The 13,708-nt window shown below is 40.9% G+C and overlaps 1 protein-coding gene across 1 annotated transcript in view; it reads left to right on the plus strand.

The window, feature by feature from the left end:
- RRAS2 (RAS related 2) overlaps positions 1–13,708 on the plus strand; it is a 43,004-nt gene that overhangs the window by 18,201 nt on the left and 11,095 nt on the right. Inside the window, exons 2-3 of the mRNA XM_021529506.3 lie at positions 12,455–12,542; positions 13,012–13,114. Coding sequence (XP_021385181.1) covers positions 12,455–12,542; positions 13,012–13,114 — 191 coding nt within the window. The remainder of the gene's footprint in view (positions 1–12,454; positions 12,543–13,011; positions 13,115–13,708) is intronic.

The raw sequence follows: 13,708 nt of genomic DNA on the forward strand, positions 1-13,708 counted from the left end.
GAAACTTTGTTTCAATTACATCGATCAGCACTGCAGGGCCGTGTATTTGCACCCCATGTATTTGATTTCTAAGTTTTGTTCTTCCAGAAACCTGGAATTTTGAGGATGGCGATATTAATTTGAACAATTATTTCTGAACAGTAGTATCCACATCTGTGAGACTAGCCTCTGTATAATATGCCTGTGCTTTCTGACAGGCATCATGCCCCATCACGATCTCAGGTCAGCCTGAGTCACTGAGATATCTGTGCTGGATATCTCCCTGCTCACATGGGGTAGGATTTTCCCATTTGCTCCAAAGATGGAGTGACTTACCCATTGCTTTGCTAAGTTCAGTTCACAATGGCTAAGTCTGCCTTCTTTTTCTTCCCGTCTGTCAGAATCAGATCTGTTGAATGCTGTGCCCAAGCAGTGAGACAAAGCAAAGGCTTGTGTGCCAGGAAGGTCTGAACACACTGTCCCCGGTGAGAAAAGGCTTACACAGCCTGCCCCACCTTGGAAGAGATCCCCTTCCTTCCTTTCTACTCTCGCAATCAGGTGCATTAACCTGACACCTTAGGTTAGAGCCACGATAAAGAATACTCTTAAGATTTTTGTTGTTTGGCTCCAAATCCCAAACTGAGGTTATGAGTGCTTCTCCTTGATGTGTCTGTGTGAAAAATCAGATGGTGAAATTTGAATCTCTTGAAAAACTTCACTTGGCAGAGGGGACATGAAGGTTAAGGAGCTTTTTGCTGGTTTGGGAGTGAGTGGTGTGAAGTGCTTTGTTCTGCCTCCGGTCCCCGTGGGAGCCCATGTGCTGGCCCAGCTCAGAGCAGCCAAATCTGCAAGTACAGATCACATGGAAAAAACCACCTATTGACCAGTGCAAATTCTCCTTATTTCTGAGGTTTGCTGCTTAGTCACAAACTTCTGAGAAATGGTTTCAGGTGGAGGAAGGCACATTTTAATCTTAGAATACAGTGTGATTGATGACTGATATGGATGTGCAAAAAAGCCTGGGTACTCCTGCAACTGAGCTGCTGGGCCTGCAGCATGGGACCAGTGGGCGTTGGGTAATCAGCCTGGCTTTCAGGTCCTGCCACTGTGGTGTGTGGAAAACTTTGGAAACTGATGTGTTAGAAATGTGTGTTTAGTATGGTTTTGCTGTTGGAGTTTTTAGCATTAATTTCTCGTTGATGGCTTGCCACCTGCAAGCTGTTCAGACACCCTTTTCTAAAGGAAAGTTACCCAGTGTGGTTTTATTTTAATTAATTTTGCAGCACATTTTGCCATTATAATATATGCACCATCCAGCCTCTGATACTTGCACTCCTGAATGATTAATACACTTTGAAGGAATCCATTATTTCATGGGCAGGCAACTGATTATTTCATTATCATTTAAAATTGCCATGCTCCAGGATAACTGCTATGTGTTTTACTGAATTGGGTGAGGATCTGGGGGGAAGGCCAGTAATTATTAGCCTTGCTAATGAAAATAGATGACTGTTATGGCTAAATAGCACTTACACAGCTGTAATTTCAGCATTTCTGACACTTCTGGTTATGACACTTTCCAAACTTAAAGATTATAGTAATTGTCTGTAGTCTGCAAAATTAGTCTAGACAGTCTAATCTAAGGCCAAAAGGTTGGAGTTGAATAAATATGTAGTTTGGGTAAATAAAGCTATTAGAGTTGTGCTTATCTTCTTGAAGCAATAGTTCTTATTAGATAGAAGTGCTACGTTTCAGCTTTTTTCTAAGTAATTAGCTTTTAATGATCAGTCAACAAGTCTTTGAAAAATAAAGCACTCCAGACTTTGCTAATGAAACTGTTATTATGTTGGATATTGTCCAAGCTGATGTTCAAAAATTCCATGGAATTTACTGGTTATAGAAAAAATCCTCCAGAACAGGAACTAGTGCATTGCTATCAATGTCTACAATGACCTGGCAGTGTAAATAAAATGTGTTACGGGGTCTGAAAGAGTAATTTCAACGTTTTTGTTTCCCAGCAGAACAAGTGCTAAGATCAAAACTTCTGAAGCTTTCATTCTTTGGGTTCGGTCCCTGTTTGGCATTTACATATTTGAGCAAATTGTGTATTAATAAAGTAGTTGAATACATTGAAGTTAGGTCAAAAGGTATCTCTTGGTGGTATTGTGTGAATTTTATTAAGGTACCTGGACATGTAAATGTGGTTTGCATGGCTAGTATTTATTTGGATGAGGGATTTTTATATTTTTTATGTGGCAATTTGAACTTTCTGATCTCTTGATAATCCTGAAGGCAGCAGGGAATTACAGTGGAATGTCCGCAGGACTGGAGATGATAAAACCTCCCTTTTTCATTAGGAAGTTGCTGTAGTTTAATTGTAGAATGAAATACTATCTTATAAATATTTAATCCTAGTTTGACTCATTCTAGAAAACTCCAGGCTCTGGGTTTAGTGGGCTAGTCAACCTGATTGTATCTCCATGTTAAACAAATGTTTTAAGAGGAAGAATGTGGAGAATTTACCTTCCTCAGGCTTTCTGCCTGACTCTTTCTGATGAATGGAGTCAGAATAAGAAAGGTGTTAACTTCAGAAAGTTTTGATCTTAGCTTGCTGTGGAGTCCCAGGGATCAAAAATTTTCAGGTACCTAAAATGTGAAATATGGGTTAGAGTTGCTGGAGTGCAGCTTTGTTTCACTGACTTGTTGGGCTAGAAAAACATCTTACTTTAATTAATTTAATTAATGTAATTTTCTGTCTCCAAATGTCCATAACTTAAGCTAGACAATCTGAAAAGTCCAAGTTGATCAGAGTTATGAAGTGGCTTCTTTGTTAATAGACTGGAAATGCCCTAAACATGGGTCTCCTTGGAGCCACTAAGCTGCAGTCTGTTGCTGACTGTGGTATAGTTACATCTAAGTTACAGCAGTGAAGAGAGATTTTAATTGACTAAGTCTTCTCCAGTTACTGTGCTTAGTTTATAAACCAAAATATCTTAATTACACCATCTTGAGGTGTTCTAATTTCATCTGTATGAGGAAAAGGTATTCTATGACTTTTGCCTCAACAGGGTATTTTTGGAGCAACCTTACTTTTTCTTCTTACCACTGTAGTCCCCATTATCTGATTATACATAGTCCTAAAATGTACTTAAAAAAAAAATCACTGCTTTCTTGAGAAAAAATTTGAGTTCATCATGAAGAGCCTGTGCGAGCTGCTAGTTTGAAAACTATCTAAACATGGTAACACTTTATGGGTGAAAAGATAGTGTGTCATGAATGTTTTCAGCATTCCTTGAATGACGAGTGGTTAAGATGAGGAAGATGAAGTACCTGGTGTGTACATAGTTCCTGCACATATTTACTGTGAAACAAAAGTGAAATGAAATTAAATCAAGACTCAACTAAGCTTGCAGTATAGAATATGCTTCACAGTCAGACACGTTTCAACTTGAGAAATTGCAGAGCTGCCTTCAAAGAATTCTGTAGGTGCTTACTGGCATTAAAGGGCATTAACTGAAGGCATTACAAAGAAGTCTTCTCAGACAGTGAAAGTGCACCTTCTCTGATCTTGTGCAATGAAAACTGCACCACTAGGAAATACTTGAGAGGCCAAAGTTTAGTGCACATATTGCTGAAACCAGGTATCTGAGTGAGTGTGTTTGGTGTGGTTTGATTTTTGATAATTATAAATTGGAGGGAAATGTTCACAGGCTGGCAAGCAGTTAATACCAAGTTGCTGTCCCATGAGGAGAGCTGTAAGCTGGGAACTGAAAGGAGACCTAAGCACAGTGCAGATTCAGTTTGAGTTTAAAAGGGGGGAAGCTGTCTTTAAAAAGTAGCAATCAGTTGTTTTTTAAGGGAGTTAATATTTTAAAAGATGTTCATATGCACTGCAAAATATATATGAAAAGAAAAACCCACTCTCATCAGTATTCATATGATGTTCATATAGCCAGCATCCATAATTTGAATCATAGACTCATTTAAATTGGAAAAGGCATTTAAAGTCCTCAAGTTGAAACTGTACTGGCATCTGATGGTGTGTTTTAAGCTTGGCAGTATGTTAGCAAAAGGGCATGTAACTTTTCAGAAAAATAGTTTTAATGATTATTCTTGAATTATTCATTCAATAATGAATATTCTGGAATATTACTCATTTTGAAGACATTTTCTTGAAACTGAAATCTATGATGAGTTCTATGATTTGAACATGCACTGAAAGGCTGTCTTAGTCAAAGTGGCAAAGACACTTTCTTTTCCCCAAGCAAATCTACTGTACCTGGGTTTATTTTTTTTTTCCCCTCTGGATCTTGTAATTATCTTTTTAGCAGTTGCACGCTACAGATTTCTACCTGTAAACCCAAGCTATTTTGCCAGCCATGCCTTGGGTGCCAAGGAGGAAAAAAAAAAAAAAAAAAAAAAAAAAGGGTGGGGTTGGAGAAGGTAAAGCTGCTTTTTTAAAAGTAGCAGTTAGGGGAAGGGCAAAAATTAGCAGACAGTTTTTTTAGGCATGTTGAAATGTGTAAGAGCTGATGGATGTTCCCTGTCAGTGCATAAAAGTTAGTTTGATTTCAGGCTTTTTATATCCCTGAGTGTTGGTCCACTACTTGACTGCAGAGTAAGTTGATGTTCCAGAACCAACCCAACTTTTAAATCTGTCAACAAGTCAGTCCTGCTTAACTGGGGCTCAAATCTGGAATTTCCTAGCATATCTAGTTGTCTGGAGAAATATCATTGGAAATGAGTGTGTTAATGGATACAAAATCCAAGTTTTCATTTTGGAAATGCAAAAATTAAAGGTGCATAGACAGATTTATGTGTTAACATTCAAATTGAAGACACTTTACCTTCCATACCCCTTGCCCCCCCCCCCCCCCCCCCCCCCCATCCTAGCTCATCTTTCCCCACACCTGTGGGGGATGCAAAACCAGTTTTGTTATTAGGTATTCTGGGTAGTGAACAGAACAAAGCCCATCTAGAAGAGAGCCATGTTATATTTAGGTATGTGCCTTAACTCTGTTCAGTGCATGGGCATATTTTTCTTAGTTTTCTTTTTCTGATGTGCTCACTCAGTGATCAGTGTCCATGGAGGGAGAGGGATAGAAGAGTCTGTGGCTGTGTAATAGGACTCACACTTTCAGTTTTTCCAGGCTAAGCACAGCTTTTGACAATACTTGCATTGCACAAAAAATTTAAGGAGAAGATTACCTCTACTTAACCAAGTCAGGTGTTTATTTCTGTATCCTACTCTCTTCTGTCTTAGAGTTGTATGTTGGCAGGGGAGTAATCTAATGGATGTACTCTAAGGCTCCCATGGCTTATACAACAGCTTTGCATTTTCCATTATTATTTTCTATTTTAGTAGAACTGTTAAGGTTTGATTAAGCATGTACTTAATCACAATTTAGTGTTATATATATATAAAATACTATTTTGTTATATATATATATAACACTAAATAGTGTGTTGCTATTTTTTCAGGAACAAATAAAAATTTTCAGCTTTTGTATGAATTTCCAAAGGGTTTAGCTTGTACATGTCTTTTCGCTATAACTTCCTGCAGCTTAATCCTCTTCTGTCTTTGTGACTTCATGAAATGAAGCGTTTCACATCACTGGGTAATGGCAGTAATTGAAGTTACAAATGACATCTGTTTCCCTGGACAGCCATAACAATGCTGACAGTACACATTAGGGCAGTGGAAAGTAGTGCAAATTGAGGGAAGCATCATTGATTACTTGCAAGCATTGACTGTCTTTTAATTTATATTTCTTGGAAGAAAGGAATGGGTGCACTTACTTGTTTGTATAATTAAAAGAAAGAACCTCTTAAAGATTTTAGGAATATGGGATGATTGGATGATGACACACTTTGCCTTCTGTAGCATGAGGCAGTTTTCTAATCCTTGTTTCTTTAGTCTAGCTTTTATCAGGATAATTTTAGACCTTTGGTCTCCTATTCTCCCAACATTTAACACCAAAATATTTGCCCTCATTCTGTAAAGTGTGAGTGTTTATGCCAGCAAAGCGTGCTGAATGCAGTCCTGAACATTTGTGTTTGGAGTGGTGCTGGGTTGCTGTGGGTACCTCCTGCAGTCCTTTTCTAGTACTGGTTTGGGCACTGCACAAAACCTTTACAGAGGTTGGCAAACCTGTCATCAACCCCAACAGCATCCACCTCCTGCTTTTCCAGCACCAACCAATTAAGCCTGTCTGGAAATACTTGGTTCTAGTGAACCACCTGCTCCTGGGGAGGTGTGTGTTTGCTATTGGAACAAGCTTGTCAGAGACTGATTAGTGGTGTGCTTTTAGTTTGTTTGGGTTTTTCTTTGACCCAAGTGCTTGGAGCTCTGCAAAATGCTAAATTTGTGTGTTTTGCTCTGTCTGTTCCTTTATTCTGGAATGCAGTCTGGGTTTATGTTTGCTTCTAGAAGTCACTTAAGGGTTTTTTAACTGCATGTTTTCCTTGTTTTCTAGCCAGCCAACTCTAAAAGAATGACTTGTCCTTTGTGCTGTGAAGGGAGGTTCTTTTAATCCCTTGAGGTGCTGGGGCCCTGAGCTGCTGCTTTGCCTGATTGCCACTTTTGCTGGGCAGGTTAGCTCTGGACCAGGGCAGCACAGTGCTTGGGCAAGGTGACAGGTTACTGTCACCCATCATCTAGCAGCTTGCCTGTGGTGGCATGGAACCTGTCTGCTTCCTCCTCCAGAGACAGGAACGGAGATTGGAACTCCTAGAAATGGTCTCTCACTTCCTCTGCAAGCTGGAAGAGGGCACAGTGTGTCACTGGGGTCACTTTAGTGCAGACTTGGCTGCTCTGCCACTTTTAGGTACAAGAGTTGATGGCAGAGGGTATAAGATGTCATGGGAGGGAAGACAGTTTAAGTTTCAAACTGAGTTATGCAGTCAGTCATTTACATCTTAATTCATAGTCTGGGAAGGCTTTTATGGTGTAGTCAAGTACCTCAAAGAGAAAGGTGTCCATCTTTGGCCCTACTAACTGGCCATGGCACTGGAGCCCTGGTCTTAACCTATGGCACTGACTTTGTCTGTGGCTTGGAATGAATGCTGGAAATAATCATTTAAATGAAGAGAACTTAAGTGTCTGTCTTTCAGGGTTAAATATTTCTGATGTGATCAGTGAGGTGTGTGATAGGTCTGTAGATGGTACTGCTGTGTGTTGTATGCCCATGGTGAAGACCTGGCAGTGCGTGCAGGGGGTGAATTGGGCTTCACATTGGTTGAGTGGGGCAAAAGAGTTCTTGAAGTGCACGGGAAATGAGGTAAAACTTAGAGAAGAGATGATAGTGTAAAAGGCAGGCAAAGGAGACACTGCCAGAAGAAATAGAAATACTCTGTCAAGGAGCACAGCAATCTCTTGGGATCTTACATTTCAGGTATTTGTGAACGTATTCAAGTCTAAAGTTGAAGCTTTGGTGTTGGTGGATGCTACACATATTTGTTTTAAATTCTAGCATAAAAATTATAGCTAGGGAGGATTTTTGGGCTTTTGCAATGCTCAAATTGCAGATGCTTATTTAAATCCAGAGCTGGTCTGTAACTGTAGCTGGAGGGTGGAAACCCTTCTATTTCCTTGCCGTTACTGGGTTTGAACCAAAAACTTAAAACATGTGGAAAAAATTTAAATAAGCAACCAGTGGCTCTTTGAAACATTATGTGGATGTTTAGTAAATACAGATGGAGATTATAGAGACAGCAAGGATGAATATATATTTTGGCATGTACCTCTCCTTTAACTTGCTCATAGTGGTGGTGTGCTCTCAGTGTGCTGGGCTGCCTTTCATTGCATGGCCTTCAAGCTTAGTGTGAAGAGAAAGGGGAGAATGTTCTGCAGCCAACCTTGGATTGCAGCTTAGAGCAGCTTCAACAACATCCTACTTCTCTCCCACCCTAAAACATAAAAGTGCAAAAGAAAGTTATCTCCTGACTTTTCATTTCGTGGACTGTTTATTACTTTATGAAGGGTAAATGTGAAAAGAGCATAAGAGCCATGAATTGGCACTGAGGTTTCCATCAAAGGTGTCTTTACTTAGTCATTTTTATTAATTTATGGAGTGGGACTCAAGCTTGTCAGCTAATGGAGGAATTTCTTTATGCATATTAAAGGCAACAAATAAATGGAGGAAGATGATAAACTTAAAAGCAGTTCTCATATCTTCTCCTTACCAAAAGACTTGAGTGATTGAAACAATGACTTAGGGATTGCTATTGCCTAAAACAAAGAGTGCGTCGGCAGTGTTCTGTATAGTGTCATTGTTTCCATGCACTGCAAGTAGAAACTCCTGTGAAGCTCAGGAGATCATTTGAAATGCATTTTAAGATGATGAGTGTGTACATAAGAGGGATTTTAGTGGTGAGTTGCCCAGCTGTAAGTGATGTAGGTAGTGTGGGATCAGGGATTTTTATGTTCTTTTGGTTTTTTTCCCCTTTGCAAAAGTCCTTGGCAGCAGGCTTTCCCATCTCTGGGCTTCATTGCTGCAGCAGTCTTAGAAAGAGAAAACCTAGAAAACCTGTTGCATAATATTCTGGGTAAATTGAATAGTTGATGAGGCTACTGGGCTCAACTCATTTCCATTCCAGGAGATGGGTGGAAAGAGCTTTGATTTTGCTGGTGATTAAGGGAGTGGTGTAACAGGAGAGCGTGTTCAAGTTACTATCTCCTTAGAAAAAATTGATCTGCTTCTAATTCTTTCCTGCAGGCAGTGGCCAGCTGCAGGGGAGCCAGCTGAATGAGTCGTGGCTCTTTGGATTTGTCAGAGCAGCTCAGTGGCTCCTAGAGGAGCAGATCTGACACCCTGGGCTGCATTGGGCCACCCCAGGGAGCTGTGCTGTGTGCTCTGTGCCAGCTCTCACCCCAGGCTCCTGGGACTGCTGTGGCCTGGCAGGGTGGCTGCTCTGAGGTGTTGGGGCTTGCACAGACAGCTTTTATAAAACAGACAGCACTGAGCAGGCCTGGGTATTCCAGCACTCTGGGATGTGCTTGCTCTTCTCATTTATCTAGACTTGGCATCAGTTTGAAACCAGTAGGTTGTCAGTGCTTTGTGTCTGCTAGAACTGGGCTCCTGTTAGGCTTTTAAGCAATTCTGCCACAAACTCCTTGACCTCTACAATGTTATTTATGCTGGTGTAGGGTCTTGTGCTTGCTGGGTGACAGGCACCTTGCCCAGACAGCATTCAGGAACAAAGGGATGGCCTCATGGAATGCTTCAGCATATCTGCCATGCCTTAATTCTTAAACACAGCAGCGGGAAGGTCCATTTCTGCTCAAATTGATAAATACTGTGTCTACTACATCTGGTTTATGTAAATCAACCCTGACTGAATAAGGCCTGCAAGCTGTGGTTGTTTTGTGTCCTGCAGCACATAGTCCCAGTGCAATTTGGGAAGACTCCTTCAAAACCAGCAGCTGTTTCAGGCACATAAGCCTTGCCCAGTGCCTGGAGGTAAACCACAGCACTGATTGCCTTGCAGACCTCTCCTGTAGTGGCTGTGACAGCAGGTTTGGCAGTGCAGCTCCATGGGAGGGAACAAAATACTTGTAAGAGCAATTGTTACATGGGGGATCTGTGGCATCTGCTCATTCTGAATTTGACATGTGGCTGATGCTGGATCAGGATGACTTAATCTTGTTTCCCTTTTTGAGGGAGGAACCACGTTCTATGTCCCTGTACCTAGTCTTGCACTCTTGCTTTGTGTATAGTTGGGTTTTTTTAATTAAAAAAACAAACTAAAAAGGGTGGAGGGAATCACAGAAATGCCCTGCAGATTACAGAACATGCTGTAGTTGTTGGCCCTTGGACAGATAATGAGGAAAATAAGAAGAATCCATCTGAGATCATTATGGCTTTCTTTTTCTGAACTCTCTTAGTGAAAGATACTGCCCTTGCTGGATACAAACTTGCTGCTTTAGGTGTTCTACTAACACTGATTCATGAGAGTAAAATAAATTGATTCCAAATTCTCCCTTTTATTTAAAAGCTGCTATCCTTTACCATTTTGTAGATGTAAAGGTTCAAACAGTACTTTGAATTCTGATGGAGGAATAAAAGCTGAAGCTGGAGAGGGATAGGGAGTAATTTCAGAGTGCAGGCTCTATCTTCCATGGTTTAGTCACCTAATGCTTTTTTATAAATACCACTTTGTTTCCTTAATGAAACATAGGACTTAAATTTCCTTCCTTATGATCATCCCTTTAAAGTCAGATTCTGTAAATGATTTTATTTATATATTTGTATGTTCATGTGTCTCCACGTGAACATACAAATATAACATTCTTTCAAAGTTTGTTAAAGACCACAGAAGTATTGAGACCTTATTTACAGTTCATGTAAATTCATTCCTCAAAGTCTCCTTTTGTGCTCCTGGATAGCACATGTTGGGTCATAGATACAGGCAAAAGAAAAGATCAAGAACAGTTCTGAAGGCTGAATTTTTTCCTCTTTAAATCTTAAAGGGAAGCAAGGTAAAGGGATGAGTTGTAGTTGAAAGAGCTTCTTGTTCTGAAGTGAGTGTTCTGCTGTCTATAGATGGGCACTTTGGCTGTGTGTTGCATTTAGGATCCCATGCCGTTGGTTTACTGGAGTTTATTTAGTGGTAGAAGCTTTGTTAGGGTTTTTGTTTTGTTTTGATTGGTGTGGGTGGGATTGAAGCAGGGAGACTGTTTAGCCTGGGTGCTATCGATGCAGAGCAGCTGTGACTGCTGTGTAGGTGTATCCTGAGAGGACACTGATGTCTGCTTAAAATGCAAAGGAGCTGCTCAGGGTCTCTGCTCTGGGGGCAGCAGTTTTTCAGTGTGGTGCCAGATCTAAATGAACAGATCAACAAAGTCCTCCTGCAGCCAGATTTAAATTAACAGATCAACAAGCTCCTCCTGCAGCCAGCTGCATGATGGCTGTGGTACATGAGCACAGGTCATATATAGCACCCACAGCTGGTCGAGTGTGCCACAGCTGGCGATGTGCTTCTGGCACGAAGGGAGCTGCAGCTCAGTCCCTGAACTCTGCTGGGGAACCCTGGCCATGCTGCTGAACCAGGAGCCTGGCATGGACATGTCCAAGTGGTGGGGTCAGCTGGCTTGTAGTCGGGACAGCATCCTGCAGGCTGTCCTCATGAGCAGTTCCTAACCTGAGCTGCACAAGGGCAAAAACAGCCACATAACTTATCTGCAAAGAACAGAGTTAACTGTGTTCTGCACTGACAGTGGTGTGTCTGGAGAAGGTTAGTGGGCTAGTGCTGTGATTTCAGTTCTTTTTTTTTTTTTTTCTCTCCTTTTTCTTTTGTTTTGTTATCCCAACTGTGAGACCTGTTAACTTGATTTTGGTAAGTTTAGAGGAGCAGAGTGTTGTCTTGTTGGTATCTTTAAGTTTGTGTCATGGAAAAGGTGCTTCAGTAAAGCCTGCCCCCCCCCCTTTTTTTTTTTTTCTTCTTCCTAGGAGTCAATATGTAGTTTCCAAGCATTCCTAATTCCTTACTGGGTTACAGAGCTGAATAATGTACACAGATGGTAGACCTGCAGCTCTGCACAAATTTTGCACTGAGTGCCTGCTGGGAGCATAGATGGAATTTGATCAGGGTTCACATTTGTTATGCCAATGTGATTTCTTCACTTTTAGGTGAAGTTAGTTTTACTATGATTGCATACAAGATAAAACTTCATCCTTTGAATTCTAAACTTGTCTTTTGATGGTGTTGTTAACCCAGTATTCAGTACCAGATGACCTAGTCTCTAGAGAAATGTACCAGAATGTGCTCTGCTCCACAGTGTGGGTGATAAGCAATAGCCTGGCAGTGTCTGGTGGAGGCTTGTGCTTAGGCCATGAGAGGCATTTCATGGCTTATTTTGCTTTCTGGGGCTGTCTGTCTGGAGGGTGTGAGTGCTCAAAGTCATTAAAACCAGGAGATAAATCCTGGCAACAAGGGTGTTCCAACAAACTTCTTTCAGCTAACAAAACTGGGTGCTACTTGTGCTGTGTGGAGCTGTTGCTAGAAATTGTTCTAAAACTGCTAGGGAATTTTAGAAACAGCTGAGAAAGTCCTGGTACTTCCTAGGAAGTTCTGGCTCTGGGATCAGAAGAGGAAGTCCTGTAGATTTGAGAATTTCAAATAACTTCTAAACCCTACCGGACATTCACAAAATTAGAAGAGATCTTAGAAGTCCCTAGAAACTGAAAGTTTCAAGGGATTTCTGAGAAGGCTTAGGAATTGCCAGTAATGTCTAGAAAATGTTAGAAAGGCTGTGGGAATCCAGTTAACTCAGTGACTCTGCTGGTAATCTCTACAATTTATGAGCATTTTATAGGAATAGGGAAACCATTACTGGTTATCTTTGGATGAAGTATCAAACAGTTGTATATGATAAACACACTCGCCTTCCTTATCCTGTCCAGTTTTAGCATCTCCCTCAGGGAGTGTCCTGTGTGTGCTTGTCTAAGACACAAACTTGTTTTCTTGTCTGCAGTCCTACTTTGTTACGGATTATGACCCAACCATTGAGGACTCCTACACCAAGCAATGTGTGATAGACGAGAGAGCTGCACGCTTGGACAGTAAGTAACCCACCCACAGTGCCCCCAGAACTGGGATTTGGAATTGGTGTTATTCCCAGGAATTACCTGGGTGACATGGTGGCATGAAAGACACACCTCTGTGCTGCCTCTCCCAAGTGCAATAGAAATGCTTTGCTTAAAAAAATTCAATTCTTGCATGCTGGTGCAGAATAAACCAACAACCCTCATCCCCACGTATCTCTGAGCATTTTCCATCTGTTTCAAATGGTCAGGAATTAGCAGAAGTCCTCAAGTGTTTTGTTGCTTAGCTTATTTGGTAGGTCTTGAATTGTTCAATCAGTGCAAGAACTTGATGTGAATATTAGAATATCCAGTAGTATCTGCAAAAAGTGGTTTCTGCTTGGTGAGGATGCACAGGAGAGACTTTCACAGTATCTTATCAGGAATCATTTTTCTTTCCGTCTATCAGAACATGAAATGTAGTAATTGATATTTTTCTTATGTTCAGTTCTGGATACAGCAGGACAAGAAGAATTTGGAGCCATGCGTGAGCAGTACATGAGGACAGGGGAGGGCTTTCTGCTTGTTTTCTCAGTCACAGATAGAGGAAGGTAAGCCTGAGGTCAAGTTATTAAAACAAACAAGTTTTAATTATTCTTAAATTGCACATGATCCTTAACTGAAATAATCTCAAACAAAAGATTAAGTATGTGTTCACTCTTAGGTGCAAGGTGTGATGCTCTTTCAGCACTGAAGAAGACCAATCTTGAACCAGTCACTTTGTGAAAGTGTCTGTTTGTTTCAATAGATAACTTGAAAGCATACACAAAAAAGACAGCTCTGTTCAAGAACTTTATTGCAGTCGAGAATACCATTTTCCTGGGAATGTCTGGTACTCAGTCACTTCTTAGGAATATCCCTTTGCCATGTGCAGCATCAAGTAGCTGGCTCTGGGTTTCTGAGTGGGTTTAGAGTATGTGCCTGCACTCTTGCAGGCAGAGGCCCCTCTGCTTACTCCTGTGCATTGACTGAATGGCTGCAGAATGCAGATGAAACATCTTAGAAGCTCAAGGAGAGCTATGCTTAGTGACATACATCCCTTCTAGTCCACCTTTGCATGAGGTGTCTGGCTACCTAGTTCTTTTTAATGTGACTTTTTTACTGGTGATGAACTTGCTTTTAAATTTTAGCTGGCACATTAGGTG

The sequence above is a fragment of the Lonchura striata genome, chromosome 6 (assembly GCF_046129695.1).
Source record: "Lonchura striata isolate bLonStr1 chromosome 6, bLonStr1.mat, whole genome shotgun sequence".
In the NCBI taxonomy this organism is placed as follows: Eukaryota; Metazoa; Chordata; class Aves; order Passeriformes; family Estrildidae; genus Lonchura; species Lonchura striata.